This window comes from Tursiops truncatus, chromosome 6, assembly GCF_011762595.2.
Source record: "Tursiops truncatus isolate mTurTru1 chromosome 6, mTurTru1.mat.Y, whole genome shotgun sequence".
Lineage (NCBI taxonomy): Eukaryota > Metazoa > Chordata > Mammalia > Artiodactyla > Delphinidae > Tursiops > Tursiops truncatus.
The window spans coordinates 106,070,200-106,086,060 of record NC_047039.1 but is presented as its reverse complement, the minus strand read 5'-3'; the positions used below and the strand labels follow the sequence as shown (position 1 = coordinate 106,086,060).

At 41.8% G+C, this 15,861-nt stretch overlaps 1 protein-coding gene across 7 annotated transcripts in view; it reads right to left on the bottom strand.

Annotated features, from left to right (window-relative positions):
- Positions 1 to 758: 758 nt before the first annotated feature.
- The window catches only part of PBX3 (PBX homeobox 3), a 227,915-nt gene continuing 212,812 nt past the window's right edge, over positions 759 to 15,861 (bottom strand). For 5 of the 7 annotated variants that reach the window (XM_073806605.1, XM_019949224.3, XM_073806606.1 and 2 more), the window contains 4 exons: positions 7,469 to 7,634; positions 5,873 to 5,985; positions 5,006 to 5,095; positions 759 to 2,288 (listed from right to left, as the gene is read on the bottom strand). In XM_073806605.1, the coding sequence (XP_073662706.1) occupies positions 2,196 to 2,288; positions 5,006 to 5,095; positions 5,873 to 5,985; positions 7,469 to 7,634 (462 nt within the window). In that variant the 3' untranslated portion in view covers positions 759 to 2,195. The remainder of the gene's footprint in view (positions 2,289 to 5,005; positions 5,096 to 5,872; positions 5,986 to 7,468; positions 7,635 to 15,861) is intronic. The other 2 variants (XM_073806607.1, XM_019949227.3) reach the window with 1 other exon arrangement.

The following is a 15,861-nucleotide window of genomic DNA, read 5'->3' as shown; positions in this document are numbered from 1 at the left end:
ATTTCCTGGAGATATAGTAAACAGGCCAATTACCTGCTATTGACTTCTTTTATTACAAAGATTTAGATATTTGCGACAGATGTACATGTAAATACATGGAGTTGCTGACAATGTGAATAAAACAAAAACAATGTTTAATCTGGTTAAAGGATTTCTAGTTGGTCTTACATTTTAGAAGTTTAGTTTTCAAAGGTATGTTATGAGAAGTTGTGGCTTTTTGGTTTTTTTATGGCCTTGGAAGCTCACTCTTTTGGGACAAACTTTTGCTTGTTCTTAACCCGCATCTCACAGAAGTTATGAAAGCAAGGAAGTGAATATGACAAGACTGATAATTATTTTAAAATTATCAAACAGGTCTTTCCATCCAACAGATGCTGGATGCATCATTAAGTCAGGAGAGTGTCAGCTCCAAGGACACACACAGACCTGGGTTCCAAGCGTGGCCCTTGTTGTCCTAGGTCTTTCACCTTGTGGCATCTATTTTTATGAACTTCAGTTTCCTAATCTGTGAAAATGGGGGTGATATTTTCCTTGTGGTATTCTTAGAGCGTAAGTATCAAGTGAGGACATGTGACGGTGGTCCAGGAACTGGCTGGGAGCCTGCAGAAAGTGTAGTTAGCCACTCTCAGCCTCACCTTGGTTTCTGAGTCCCTCTCTGACAGGCCACACGTTTACATGCTCAGACTGACTTCTGGGCAGGCCTTCTCCTCTGCCTGCACTGACTGGCTCACCAGGTGGGGTAAGAAACTGCATCAACATTTAATCATGAAAGCAAAAAGTTTATTCATGTTTGAAACTACATATAACTACCACGAGGAAGACTTTTTCAATCCAGGGTGTAATCCAGTTAGAAAGGAACACGAAACGTTTTTAATACATTAGAATCACCGCCACAAATTATTTTCATGACTCAATCAGTTTCAGAATCGCATACAATACAAAAAGAGAGAAAGGAGAGGGGGCCCCATTACACAGGGGGAAATATACAGTACTGAATACTGAAATCTGAATGCATCACAATTAGTTATCGCTTTTTTTTTTTTTGCATGGATTAGTAACAAGATGAAGAACATTCAAAATGTTTCTCAGTATTTACAACAGTTTTACTGATCCTGTGTTAATTTAAGACCCAATGTTTCCACTCTTGGTTTTTTAAAAGTTGCAAATGCAACCCTGATTTTTCTTTTAAAAGATTACAATGTACATTACATTTTATGAAGGGAAACAAAGAGTAAATTACAAGATGCAAAAAGATAAGAAAGAGACAAACTACAGCGTGAGTATTGTTCAGAGGTAGTAAGTGAGCACTCTAAGCTACAGAACATGTTGAAATTCTATTGGTTTGTATGAGTTCGCATGAGGTAATAAAGCTGTGTTTTGATTGGTGAGATGTATAAATACTCTTTTGCTACACTATATACAACACTCCAGAGAACAGGGCCTTTGCGAATGCCCAGAGGACGTAGCAAACCTTGACAAGTCTGTGCAGCACCCAGTGCACACCATAAAACCCCAGACGGATCTCGTGGTCATCTCTATCAGCAGCAAGTATCTTCAGCTCTCAAAACAGTCTGGATCCATAATTTAATTACCGAGCAGACTCTGGGCACTGGTGCTTTCAGAGAGAGAAAAGATGCTACTGGTCTCTGATATTATAACATAAGAGATCGAAACCCAAGTGTGACGAGGAAGATTCTTAAACACAACCATCATTAACAGGTAGCCAAACAGCTCCTTTATTCCAACTCCATTAGTGATATGAAAGAAGGACAATCAAAGTCTGCAATGGAAATATGCAAGAAGTTCAATTTAGGTGAGGTGAGTCTTTGTATCTGCTTTAGCAACTGAGGTTTAGCATATATTGTACTTTTTACCCTTAAGGCCAAGTAATTGGCAAGTGAGAAACCGTTAATGTAAAATATTGATAATAAATTATGATAAAATAGCTATAGGACTGTCAACAATGTTAAATCTTGGCCTAATTGGATAAAGTGCTTTTTTAACATTGTGTGTTTTTAAGTATAAATACAAATGATTATGATTCCTTAAAAAACAGATTTACCAAGTTCTCTAATAAGACAAGGTTTTACAGTAAAGCTGTAGATGGTGGGCTACAAAAACGCTTTCCTTTTCCTCCTATTGCTCTGAATGCACTTATCAAGGCATGTCAGCTCAGGGAAAAGTGTTGCCAGAGATTAGTTAGAGGTATCAGAGTGCACACTTCCTGGGCCTTCTGTAGGAGAAGTCACAGAAGATGGAGTTGTTGCGTCCTGCCAGCCTCCATTAGCCTGAAAGGAAAAGCACAGTTCAACGGGTGCACGTCTACATATTAATTCTCCTCCCCAATTGAAAACACCCCGATGACAACATGAGAGCAAAGATGCATTAGCAAAATGTATTTTCTAAACCCACTTTGGCAGGAGTTTGAAGCATGTGTTAAAGTGGGATTAAATGCATGTAAAACAAATCCATCCTACCAAGTAAAGACTTGGCAATAAATCAGCACGCTGAAGGAGGGCTTCAGCTGGTCTCAAGCTGGCACAAAGCTCGGCCTTTGATTTGCTGATAAAAATCAAGTGACTTGAAGAAAAATCTTATAAGAAGCGCGCAGTGGAGAAGCTCAATGCAATGCTCTGGCAAGACCTTGGGCTCCACAAAGTATAAACTTCAACCCAGCTTAATCCTCGTTTCCATAGAGAAGAAGCCCATCCACCCCCAGGCCCCTTTTCTATACAAGACTGACAGCCAGCTACTATAACCCTTGAAAATGAAGGCCAGAATTTCCCTCCAAATAGGATCTTGCAGAATGAAAATGCATGAACTGTGGAGGAGCACACACTATTCAAATCTGGATTCCAATTATCTGTAACTGGGGCTCCTATTCGGGATGTTGCTACCGCTCTTCACATGCCACTGGCCCTTCCTGCCTCAGACCTGCATCCGCAGTAACAGTGCTCAGAAACAAATTTGCCTTATGTCTTGGCCTATAGAGGCAATTGCTGAAATCAATGTCTGATCAGATTTCTGCTGTGGCAGACAGCTTGTCGCTACATATTTTTATGTCAGTCAAGAAGAGGGAGGTGCTGGGCTTGTGAGTTGGGGAACACTGAGTGGAAGTGACGGGGCGGGCCTTTCTGGAGAGAAGGCGAGGGTGAGCTCTCTGCCACCCAGTGCCTGCGGCACAGACCAGCCTCGTGCTGTGCTGCCCCCAGACCTATACCTCCCACACCAGTGCCAGTGAGGGGCAGAAGGTCCCCCTGACTCCCTCACATCCGTCTGCAACTTGTTCTACGAGTCCATCCAAAATCCTATCTTCTTTTTAGGCCTGCGCTGCTAGGCTACTGAGATTCCTCGCCCAGCCTTGGGCTGGGAATTTTTCCTTCTCCCAATGTGCTGTTCTTAGGGAACCCTGTCTTCGGCTTAACTGCACAGTCCTGCATATAAAGCACCTTTCCTCCCTCTACGTCCACAGAGAAATGGTGGGGAGGGGGGAGAGAGAGGGACCAAAGAACCACACAGAGATGACCAGAGCCGAAGGCAGAAGGATTTTCCAGGCTTTAGGTGTATCAAATCCAGGTTAGGAAAAAAAATAAAGCTATGGCGGTTGATCTTCAAAGCCTCAGCTGTGCAGGTTGGATGGTGACAAGCGCGTGTGTGTTTGTGTGGACTCGAAGAAATCCTCTCCTCTATCTAATAGGTAAGCTGTTCTCACCACTCAGGTATGAAAATATACTTAGAAAAAGAAAATCTCTTACACAGATACAAGTCTAAAGATATTCCATCTGAAGTAAACATCATTCCTCTTTTATCCAAATTTATAAACAACAAATGTACAATATTTTTACCCAGCGTGGCAGCTGGAGGAGAGGTTGTCAGCAAGCATTCTTTTTTTCAAAATAAATTAATCCTTACTCTGGTGGTTTGAGATTATGCACTGTATTATACAACAGCGCCTTATCAAGCCTCATCAGCGAAGATGGAATTCATGTCTGTAAAATGCTGCAGGCAATCACAGTTTCATATTTTATCATGTTGATAAGGATATCGCACATTCTCTGAAGCATTTCAAAACACTTAAATGAAAAAGGAGAAATGCAACTAAAAGGCTTTTTATATGGTTTGTTGTGGGTTATTACGAGTTATTTATAAACCCAAAAAGAAAGATTTGACATTTCAAATGTAGAAGATTTGAGTATTTAATGGTCCTGTTTTCCTTTTACAATTGAACATCCTCAATCACTTTTTAAATCATTAATATTTACTCTCATAGAAAGCTAGGCCTCAAAAAGGGAGACTTCTGTCTGTTTTCTTTCTGACTCTACTACCATGTGTTGGGCAGTTTGTTTCCTCCCTAGTCTGGAGTACCAGATTCTGTCCACCACTCCACCCTGGGGACCCAGTCCCCGCAGCTCCCCTTTAGGTGCTGTGAGTTTGCCATTTTCCATCCATGTCAGGCGGGGGGAAAAGTGAAGTTCTGGTCAATTGGTTACTAAAGTTAAAATTATTTCCTCCGTACTTAACTGAGAGGCCGTGGAAAATGCTGGAGGTGTTTTGCATCCCACATTGACAGTACAGCAAGTTACTCTTAAGAACAGGAGTCTTTGTTTAGCTTGGTTTGTTGATCTGTCTGGGGCCCTCCTCCCCTTCACCTGAGCTGTGTTTGGGAATTTTTCCTGCTGCTCGAGTCTAAGATAAATGACCTGTTTTTCACCATCTCCCTGGAACACAGCACGGCCAGTGGGAGATAGCATCTTAATGGGCTGATGCTTAAGTCTCTATTGATGACAGAATGCCAGCCACCCTGGGCCTCTGTGAGGACTTCTAACGGCATGAAGGTAACATCAGTGCTTAGGTTCATAAAATAAAAGTACACTAAAAATGCTGCCTTCCCCACCTGCCAAAAAGATGAGAAGCCAAGTAAAATGGCCATTAATTTATTTATTAGCCACTGTTTACCTGATGCTGTTCCTACAGCTCTTCAAATCTGGTTCCCCAGAGTACTCACATTTAAATTATGTGGACTGTACAGTGAGTTTCCTCCAAGGCCATCACTGTAGCCTCCCGTCTGATTGATAACATGACGGAGGGTATCCACCTAGAAGTGAGACAAAACAAAATTCATCATCCCAAATCTATTAAAACATCATGACTTACAAAAGGAAACAATTTGAATCATGTGTGCCACGAGGGTTTAGCATCTTGAATGAAAGACAAATTTATCAATCAAATGTGACTGGCAGAATTTCAACAATCCTTTGCATATTTAAACTCGCACATCTTTGTTTTTCATGCCAGCCAAACAACAACATCTTCATGGCCATGCAAACTTTGCATCTACACCAGCCAAATGAGCATGGCTGTGGGTGAAACTACTTATAAATATGTATACTGGCTCACCCTCTCACACACGCACACACTCCCACGTGCATAAAAACAAGTAGCTGCTTTCCAGTAAGAGGATGAGAAAAAGAGGTGAACCTGGAATATACTTTAAGAACTCAGGTTTTTGTATTCTGACTTAAAAAAATAAATACAGAAATGAAACAGAGTAATATATTTTAAAAGCATACACACACTGGCACACACAATTTTTCTGTTCTATTTTGTCACGAAAGTAATATGCACCCAACCCCTCTCCATGAGCTCAAGCCAGAGCCGAATGCATTCACAAAGTTTATCAGGTTTGAATCATCCAAAGCCACTGTTCACTTGACTTCTCATTAAATTAAATGTTGGGGCAGATGGTAACGTCCGGAAGCACCCAGCACAGGGTCTGCACGGTGTGCAGACCACTTCCACGGGTTGAGAGTCAGGAGTTTTGAGCCCAAACCCTACCCTGCTAGAAAGGCCCCAGCTGGGGCATTTCTCCTACCTGTGATTGCACATTGGCTCCGACTTGGGACCCTTGGTAAGAATCCCCATTCAGACTCTGCATGTTCATGAACATGTCCCCAGAATTTGGGAGGTTAAAAGAACCAGAAGAACCTGGAAAGGAAAGAGTTAAGTAGCTGAATAACAGAGAGCTACACACATAATCCTCAAAGACCTAGAGGCAGGGAAAGGAGAAAAGGTACAGAAGGGAAAGGTTGTGTACAACATAAGGCATTTCTAGATCTAGGAGGACGGAGAATAACTCCAAGGAGTTAGGTCCTGTGATTCATTTTGCATCTAGGAAAGTACTATCAATGGGGAAGCCCACATACGAAAGAAAGAGAGAATCAAAACAAACAGAAAAACACCCAGCAGCTGGCCTGGAACCAGCCCCTTGTTTTCATTTATCTCCAGGACTTGGTCATTAAGTGAGCTCTTCACCATCATTAACTGTCATGGTGGACAATTACCCAGAGAAGAAACATTTTTCTCAAGCTCTGTCTAAGCCATACGCTCTGCCTAACTTTCATCAGTTTCCACGCTCCGTAAAAAGAACTTGGAGGGGGGGGCTTCCCTCGTGGCACAGTGGTTGAGAGTCCGCCTGCCGATGCAGGGGACACGGGTTCGTGCCCCGGTCCAGGAAGATCCCACATGCCGCGGAGCGGCTGGGCCCGTGAGCCATGGCCGCTAAGCCTGCGCGTCCGGAGCCTCTGCTCCGCAACGGGAGAGGCCACAGCAGTGGGAGGCCCGCGTACCGCAAAAAAAAAAAAAAAAAAAAGAACTTGGGGGCTGGGGGGAAGAAGACAACAAACCAAAACAAACAAAAAACCCCCCACTTTCTGAATTTTTAAAGATATATTTAAACTATCTCCTTAGAAAAGTCCCTTGATTTGCTTCTCAAGTCCATCTGTTTGGACTAGCCACACATCTTTCATTGCTACTCAAGTTCCCTCTAATTTTAAGATGTTTCCAACTCCACCAAAAAATGCCACATAAAATCTGGCCAAAATGTATTGTATGAGCAGCCAAGATATTGCATCCATGTGTTAAGTACCATACCCCTCACGGCTAACCACATCCTGATCAGCTAACCACGTGCTGAGCCTACCAAGTCAGCACAGGTGCTAAGGAGATGTAAGGACAGCAGACTCGACTCTGCAGCTACATCAGGTAGAAAGCCCTGCTGTCCTAACCCCAACATACCAGCTTCATTACTCACAGCAACAGGTAAATCTCCCACTTGTATTTCACTCGTTCTTTGACAGACCACTATTGATTTTAAAATGACACATGGAACAATATAGTTAAAATAATCGTTAGTGATAGCACTTTGCTTAACTGCTGAATTAAAAACACTGCTAAGTGTGAAAGTTCCAGAATCTAACAGTACGGAGTGGCACTCACTGTGAATAGCGGGTCTACAGGCTCTGGCTATCCACTCATTCACCCACCCCAAGAACAAGTCTGCATTTTAATATAAATCTTCCTTTATAAGTCCACTGTGTCCCCAGTATGGCTCTTGTTTCCTGGTCTGTGGGACAGGGCTTTGTGGCATAAGGCTGCCTGAGCTGAGTAGGGAGTGAGCGCCCGTACGCACCAGAATTTGGCGTGGTGGGCGAGTTGGTCTGGTTGTTCTGCACGGCTGCGGCCACTGCGTGTGCAGCTGTCACGGCTGTCTTTGCAGCGTAGAGATTGGCTTCTTCCTGAAACTTGCCGATATTCTTCTTGTACCTGATTCGTTTGTTGCCAAACCAGTTGGATACCTACAAATCACAGGGATATGAGTAAGGGGAAGCGAGGTTCAAAGAGAGGAACAAAAATCAAACTTCCAATAATAACTGTAGGACACCAAAGGGAGACCTTGGAAGACACTCAATTCCTAGCCTGTGATCACACCCTGGGGATGATGCAGAATGGTGCAGAGGCTCACTTGCTCTTTTGGCAAACCTCTCAACACTCTTGGAATAAGACCACTTCTTGGAGTTGGCCCCAGTAACACTAAAATGGCTGGGAGCACTGTTCATAAAAAACAGTCAACTGGTATATACCAATTAATATATAAATGACTAGTCCCCTGAAAAGGAGCTGAAAAACTAAAGGAAACATTTGTTAAGTTAGGTAAATAATAAGAAATGCTTGTGAAAGAATGACTTATTCTTTTGGGGTCTGGAACAATTTTGGCAGCTGTACGGTAAAATCATGTTTGGTGTGCTAAAAAGAGTAACATCAATTAATAATGGATGAAAAAACCCTTTGTCTCCTGCCTTAGAAGATACTGTATGTCTGCCAAGATGGCTGCTCAAGTTGTGCCAGTTAACATGTGAGAAGGTCACAACGTGAAAACTCAAGCAATTGCAATAAGGTCAAATGCAAATGCAGAATCAGTGGCTGATTTCATCAGGTAGAACATACTTATTTCTTTTGCAAACTACTTATGGTGTCAACCAGAGCAAATGGAAGAGATTTCTAAGGAGGATCTTGGCAACAGGCAGATTTCATCACATTTCATTGACAGTGAAACTTCAGCCCAAGACTCACTGCCTGTAGTTACATTGAGTGTTCAGGCACCTGGGAGCTGAGCTATATAAAGAAGAAGCTAAAACCCACACAGCAATTTATGAATAGGTACCCACTTGCTATATAAAAGGCTCTGACCTCTCTTTTGTTAAAGTAACAGTTTAAAAACACTTTTTAATAATTTCTTAATAATGTGTCAAAGGGGCATGCTGCTGTGGTATCAGGCGGGGTGGGTCACTGTTTCATCCTGAACAGCCATTTAGGGACCCTGAGGGAAAATAAGGAGTGGTATAAGCCCTCCAACCCAATTTACACCAATGGGCATGCTAGTTGACCATCTCTGCCAAGTCTTTAATTGCTTTGGAAATAGAACTCTCATTCTTCAAACTATGGCACTCATCCGTTCAGGGAAAGCTAGAGAGCCCTGGCAAGGGAGCCACATGAGGAAGACAGTGTTGGCCTGCAGCAGCCCACACACTGTCCCATCCTGGGGGGGGGTCACTGTGTGCCACACACACAGGGCAGCACACTAGCTGAAGACCTGTGCAGCCACCATGAACACTGGTTCAGACAGCAACAAGCCAAAACTCATCAGGAAGCAAATATGCTGCAGATCAGGCCTTCCTAGCCGTTTCTGTTCCACTATCATCCCCCCACACAACTCCCCGACCCAATGAAGGATTAGACGTGCCCCTTCCTTCCTTCATTTCAAATAGTGGTGGGAATAGTAACTATTTAATGAGCATCTCCTTTGCACTGAGCATCACAGAGCCCTTTGCATACGTTTTCTCATGTAACAATCTTAACAATCTCCAGGACTAGGTGATTGATTGAGGTGGTCACAGGCATCACACCTGTCCCAAATCCAATGGTCTTCTCTCTCCGCAACTTGTTTGACTTCTCAGCAGCATCTGATACTTGTAATTACCTCCCCCCAACCTCTGGCTCCTTCTTAAAGTGCTTTCTTTGCATGGTTTCTGTGACATTATGCTCCTGCTTCTCCTTCCCTGACACACCAGGGTGTGTGTGTGTGTGTGCGCGCGTGCACGTGCGCACGCGTGCTGAGCAATCTTATCTCTATTAACGATTTCAACCATTGTCTCTGTGAATGACTCCCAGATTTCCATCTCTATCCCTAACTTCTATGAAGAATTTCAGTTCTCAATTTTTAGAACATTTCCTTAGAAATGTTCTGCCACAACCTGCAACTCAACAGGTCTAAAAGAGAATTCATGTGTCCTTTAACCTGCGCCTCCGTCTCCATTTTCTCTTCATGTTCATGGCATCTCCAACACCAGAGACGTGGTATTCGCCATGTCACAAAGTCCCTGATTCCACCATTAGATAGTTCTGACGGATACACAGCTTTCTATTTGGAACTAAGATCCGGTTCCCTTCCATTTCCACTCATGGGCCTTAGTTCCAATATCTAGACTGTCACAATATTAGGCTCTCAAACAGCCCTGAGGGACCCAACTCCACTCTGCCATCGGCCTCCTCTGCCCTCCCTTCTTTCAGCCCCATGTGTGTGGGGCAGGTGCATGGGATAACTGTGTGGGACGTGGTGGGGGAGGAAGAGTCAGGAGGGCCCACAGGTGAGGAGGTGAGGAGGACCTGAGCCCGGCAGAACAGGAGTCGTGGAGAGGGCAGAGGTCATGGAAGAGGACTAGAGTAGGCAGAATTTGGCCACTGACTCACTGTGGAGGCCAGGGGAGAGGGAGAAGCCGAGATGATGCTGATGTGGGGCCCAGGCCTCCAAGAGCATGGAGGCAGATGCTCTGGGAGGGATTTCCGCACCAGGAGAAGGCAGCCTCAGTGACTCTTAGGATCCATTCCCAGACCAGAATTATATGACTCTAAAAATAAAAGTTCTGAATTAAGACTGTAAAATGACCCCAAAGGCATTCGCTCTGGCTATGCTTGTTAAAGCAAGTTCTCATAGCCCCCAACTCACTTGTCACAAGCATATCCTCAGCTCAGGAGGCAGACCTAGCGGACCAGCTCACAAAACCTCCTTCAATATATATCACTCTAGCTTGTCTGAGTAAGACTGTCAGCCCTCTGAAAGAGTTAAATATTGAATGTATCTATAGTGCAAAGGGAGATATTCCTGGTTGAGAGGGAATTTGGAATTTCTTAAGCATAATTAATGAAAATTCCCCAACTCTGAATTTAGCAAGAAAGGCCCATCTTAGAATTCTCTTCTTCTAAACAATTCTCTGTTGGATTCTGTACTTTGTAGTTAATATTACCTTGACAATCAGAGAAGCTATAATACATTAATGAAACCTAGCCTGGAAAATCTGATTACAGCTTTATTAACGGTTTCATAATTGAGGAATCTCTATACCATCAAAGGTCTCATCTCCAGATATGTAAGAATTCTGTGTTGATGCATACCCCTGGACCAATCAAACAACAGTCATCACTAATAAAGGTTTATTTAATTCTCACAGTAAAATTTTAATATCACCAGCAGCCTGAGGAAGCTTTAGCAAGTGGATTTGCTTGACATCAGATCGTTTCTATTCTGCTAGTCCCGATACTTCTTAATCTTTAATATCAAGGCAATTAAAATTAATGGCCACTCATCCGAAGCTACTGTGGGCAGTGTTTCCTTGACATCAATTGTTTGATGGGATTACCTAGAGGTTAAACTAACAAGCAAGGTTTAATTGGAAGCAATGAAAGAAGCAGTGATCATACGTTATGTTTAACCTGCATAACCACATCTAAATGAATATCTAAAAATGTTAAACTATTTCTCAAATTAAAATATGCACGTCACATTCTGATATCACAGAGTTGGATATTGCAGCAATCAGCTATTGAGACCACACTGCTGCAACTGAGATCGGTGTAATTAATGTATAAATCGACACCTAAGTTCAGGAGTTTTTTTCACATTTCAAAATCAGATGGATACAATTGCAAAAGTCACCCAGCTGGAAGCACCAAAAGCTACAGAGCACACGTGGCCCTCTCCTACACAGGGCTCACAGTGGAGCCAGGCTGTACACACTGGCTCAAAGGAGAGCAGAGCTTGCTCTCTCTCTGAACTTGAATGGTCTGTACACTGGTCCCAGAATAGAAACACAAAGAGAAAATTGGTGGACAAAAAGGGAATATACTGTCCTGTGCTTCTCTTTCGAGCCACATATCAAGGATTCGTGACTCTGGACTGTGCAGAAGGCAAAGGGCCAGGCAAGAATTTTAAGATCAGTTAAAAACAAGAATAAAAACACAAGTACTGGGCTTCCCTGGTGGCGCAGTGGTTGAGAGTCCGCCTGCCGATGCAAGGGACATGGGTTTGTGCCCCGGTCCGGGAAGATCCCACATGCCGCGGAGCGGCTGGGCCCGTGAGCCATGGCCGCTGAGCCTGCGCGTCTGGAGCCTGTGCTCCGCAACGGGAGAGGCCACAACATGAGAGGCCCGCATACCGCAAAAAACCAAAAACCAAAAACCAAACAAACAAAAAAACAGGTATAAACCTGACCAAGGAGGTTAAAGATTTATATGCTAAGAACCACAAAACATTAATAAAGGAAACTGAAGATGACTCGAAGAAATAGAAAGATATTCCATGCTCTTGGATTGGAAGAAGTAATATTGTTAAAACAGCCATACTAGCCAAGGCAATCAACAGATTTAATGCGATCCCTATCAGATTACCCATGACATTTTTCACAGAACTAGAACAAATAATCCTAAAATTTATATGGAACCACAAAAGACCCAGAATTTCCAAAGCAATCTGTAGGAAAAAGAACAAAGCAGGAGGCATAACCCTCCCAGACTTCAGACAATACTATTGTCTACAAAGCTACAGTAATCAAAACAGTGTGGTACTGGCACAACAACAGACATTATGGATCAGTGGAATAGACTAGAGAGCCCAGAAATAAAGCCACACATCTATGGACAATTAATCTTTGACAAAGGAGGCAAGAATATACAATGGGGAAAAGACAGTCTCTTTAGCAAGTGGTGTTGGGAAAGTTGGACAGCCACATGTAAATCAATGAAGTTAGAACACACCCTCACACCATACACAAAAATAAACTCAAAATGGCTTAAAGACTTAAATCTAAGACATGATACCATAAAACTCCTAGAAGAGAACATACGCATAACTTTCTTTGATGTAAATCGTACCAGTGTTTTCTTAGGTCACTCTCCCAAGGCAATAGAAAGAAAAACAAAAATAAACAAATGGGACCTAATAAGCAAAAATAAATAAACAAATGGGACCTAATCAAACCTATAAGCTTTTGCACAGCAAAGGAAACAATAAACAAAAGGAAAAGATAACCTATGGATGGGAAAAAGTAAAATGTTTTTAAATGTGGAATCTAAAGGAGACAAACTCAGAGAAACCTCTGGAGGTTACCAGGGGTTGATTATAGCTAATAATACTGTATCACATACTTGAATGTTGCTAAAAGAGTACATCTTAAATGTTCTCACTAGGAAAAAGAAATGGTAACTATGTGATGGGATGAAGGTGGTAACTAACACTGTGCAGTAATTATTTGGCAATTTTTAAATGTATCATATCAACACGTTGTATACATTAAACAATGTTATGTTTCAGTTATATCTCAATAAAGCTGGGGAAAAAAGTAAAAATGTTTTCCAAATATGTAACTAAATTCAACTTTTGTGTCACTTTTTTACCTCTTTCAAAAAGATACCCAGAACCTTCTACTCACTTAGAATCTTTAACTGAGGTAGATACATCAGATATGGGCAGTATCACATGATGGGTAAATGCTTGGGACTCAGGGTCTGGTTTCAAATCCACACTGCCATTTACTATGAGTGATCCTGGGCAGATTATTTTAGTACTTTATATTACTCTCATATACAGTGAGAACAATAAGAGTAGTAATAGAAATGTTATTTGTACCTCATAGAAATGTTAGGTACATTAATGATTTTGGTCCATAGTGATTACCTGATATTATTAGCTATCACTACCACTTATGTTTTATCAATGAAGAATCAAGAGATCCAGACTATACACAAGTGGCCCAAAATCATACAGTGAAGTGTGACATATCCATACTTCAACCCCAGGACACCCCATCAATTTTTTTCCTTTTTTACAATGAACTGGGATATGTTTATTGAGTATCTGTTATGGCCAGTGCTATAGTAGGTGCCATGGGGAGATGAAAAAATAAACAGGTACCTGCCTAGAATTTACAATTTGGTTATAAAAACAATGCTAGACACTCAAAATAATTAACAAAAATTGCAGGATGGTGATGATGACACACCAAACTGTACAGAATAGACTATAAGTACACAAGGAATTTGGAAGGAGAGAAGTCCCAGCAGATCTGGGAAATCAAAGAATTCAGAGGTAAGGTGAAACCTGAACTGGACTTCAGCTTCAATTCAATTCAACAGTATTTTTATTGAGACTCCGTATTTCAGAGGTACAAAGCTCTAGAAGCTCTGTTGACACAAGCCAAACACATAAGCCACTGCCTCCCTCTACCTGGACCTCTCCAAGATTCCAGAGACTCATTCTATTGTCTAACTTAACTCCCTTTTCCCTTAACTTTCCCTTAACTTTCCCCTCTTTTATAGTGAAAGAGGAAGGAGAAACCATTCTAAAGGAAAAGAGGAAAGGGGAATCAAGGAGTGTTTCTGCAAGAGGTGATGTCTGGTGGAGGTCTAACAAGTGAGGCATATTTTCATTGTGGAGAACGAGGGAGCCGAGAGAGAGGGAGGAGGCATGGGTACCAGCCCTGAGGGACCTAAAGCACCTGAGGGACTGGCAGGCTCTGGCTAAGGTACAGAGAAGGGGAGAGTGCTCCAGGCAAGGGAAAGCCGGAAGAAGAGCTCTGCAAGTGATCTCACCACCTCCACTACGCCAGGGCTCACTAAGGGAGGGGAGCCTGAGATTTCTAGGAAGTACAGTGAGGAACGTTCCCGTGAGGCCACCTGAGGCCAGGTGAGGCAGCCTTCCCATTTAGGTGCCTGTCCCGTGTCACACTTTTTGCTGGAATACTGCCTAAAAAAGTTGAAAAAAATCAGGTATCTGCTCACACATTTTTTTCTCCTTTGTACATTTTTTAAGTTGGCATCTACAATTTTTCATTATAAGTTTATAGAGTTGTAAACAATGTTATTTCAGTATGTCATAAATGTTGACATTTTAAAATAAAACTGTAATGCTATTCTTTAAAATGTATCCAACCAAATATAAATAGCAAAGCAATTTGATACGCACTATCCATTTTAAAAATATATAAACTCGTTTTTCTTTAATAGTCAAAAATGCTGCGTTCTCTTTTGTTTTGGAAGCACATTTCCATTTCATTTCCCTCCCATATTATCCTAATGCAATATACTTTTATGCTCTACAAAAGTAATATATGGAAATTGAAATTTTTAAACTCTTTTTATTTACTATAATTATAATGCTCTACATGTTTAACATATCCTTCTGGATTAGCTATCATCACAGTTAGTCTAAAATTAATCAAAGCAATACCAATACTTATTTTGACAAATAATACTTATTTTGACCATCAAAAGTAAGGTTTTATCACCCATGTATTTCTTTTTTTTAACAGTTGAAACACTTTATTATTAAAAGTTCTATATTTATCAGCATTGAAATTCCCCCTTATGAAGTTACTGAGAGTACTTTGGAGGGGAACATTGCTTTAATTCTGATTCACTAAATTATTTGTAAACTACTGAATACTGTGAACACATTCTTCAATACAGAATTAACACATGCATTTCTTAATCAGAGGGGTGCTGGGTTATAAAGTGCTGATTGAAGGAGGTTTGGTTATCACCAATATTTCACACAGTCCCTTGCTGGGAACCAGAGAGGGTCTCAGACTTTGGGGCAATGGGTGGGACTATCCGTTTCCTAAACTGCGAAAAGGGCAAGTGGAAAAGGGGAAGAGGGAAAAGGACAGCCACATGAGCTACTATCACAGCAGCTTTCTGAGGCAAGTGGATTTCAGGAAGGAGTACACACACACACACACACACACACACACACACACGGAAAGCTGACCAGTGATAACCTTAAAACCATGCATGCCCTTGTACCCTATGGAAAATCTTCAGCTTCTCTGTGAAGCATGTGCACCTGAGTTCAAGACTGCTCCCTGAAGTGAGCAGGCTAATTCTAGTTGCATTAACTTATTTGTATGAGTACATGTGGGAGCCCCTTGGTTGGGGTGTATCTAGTAAAGACCTTCAGCTATAAAAACAAGGCTCACTCAGGAAATCACAATGATGTGTCACAGTGACATTTTGGAGCTCAACAAAGAACAAATTTGTCAGCTTCAGGAAATCAAAAACATTTAAAGAAATAAACAGAAAGGGGTAGATACAGTTTACTTATTATTTAGCATAACCTTTCCGTAAAGTATGCCAGCAAATGTGGATATACATACACTTCGACTCAGCATTACTAAGAATTTATCTTGATGAAAT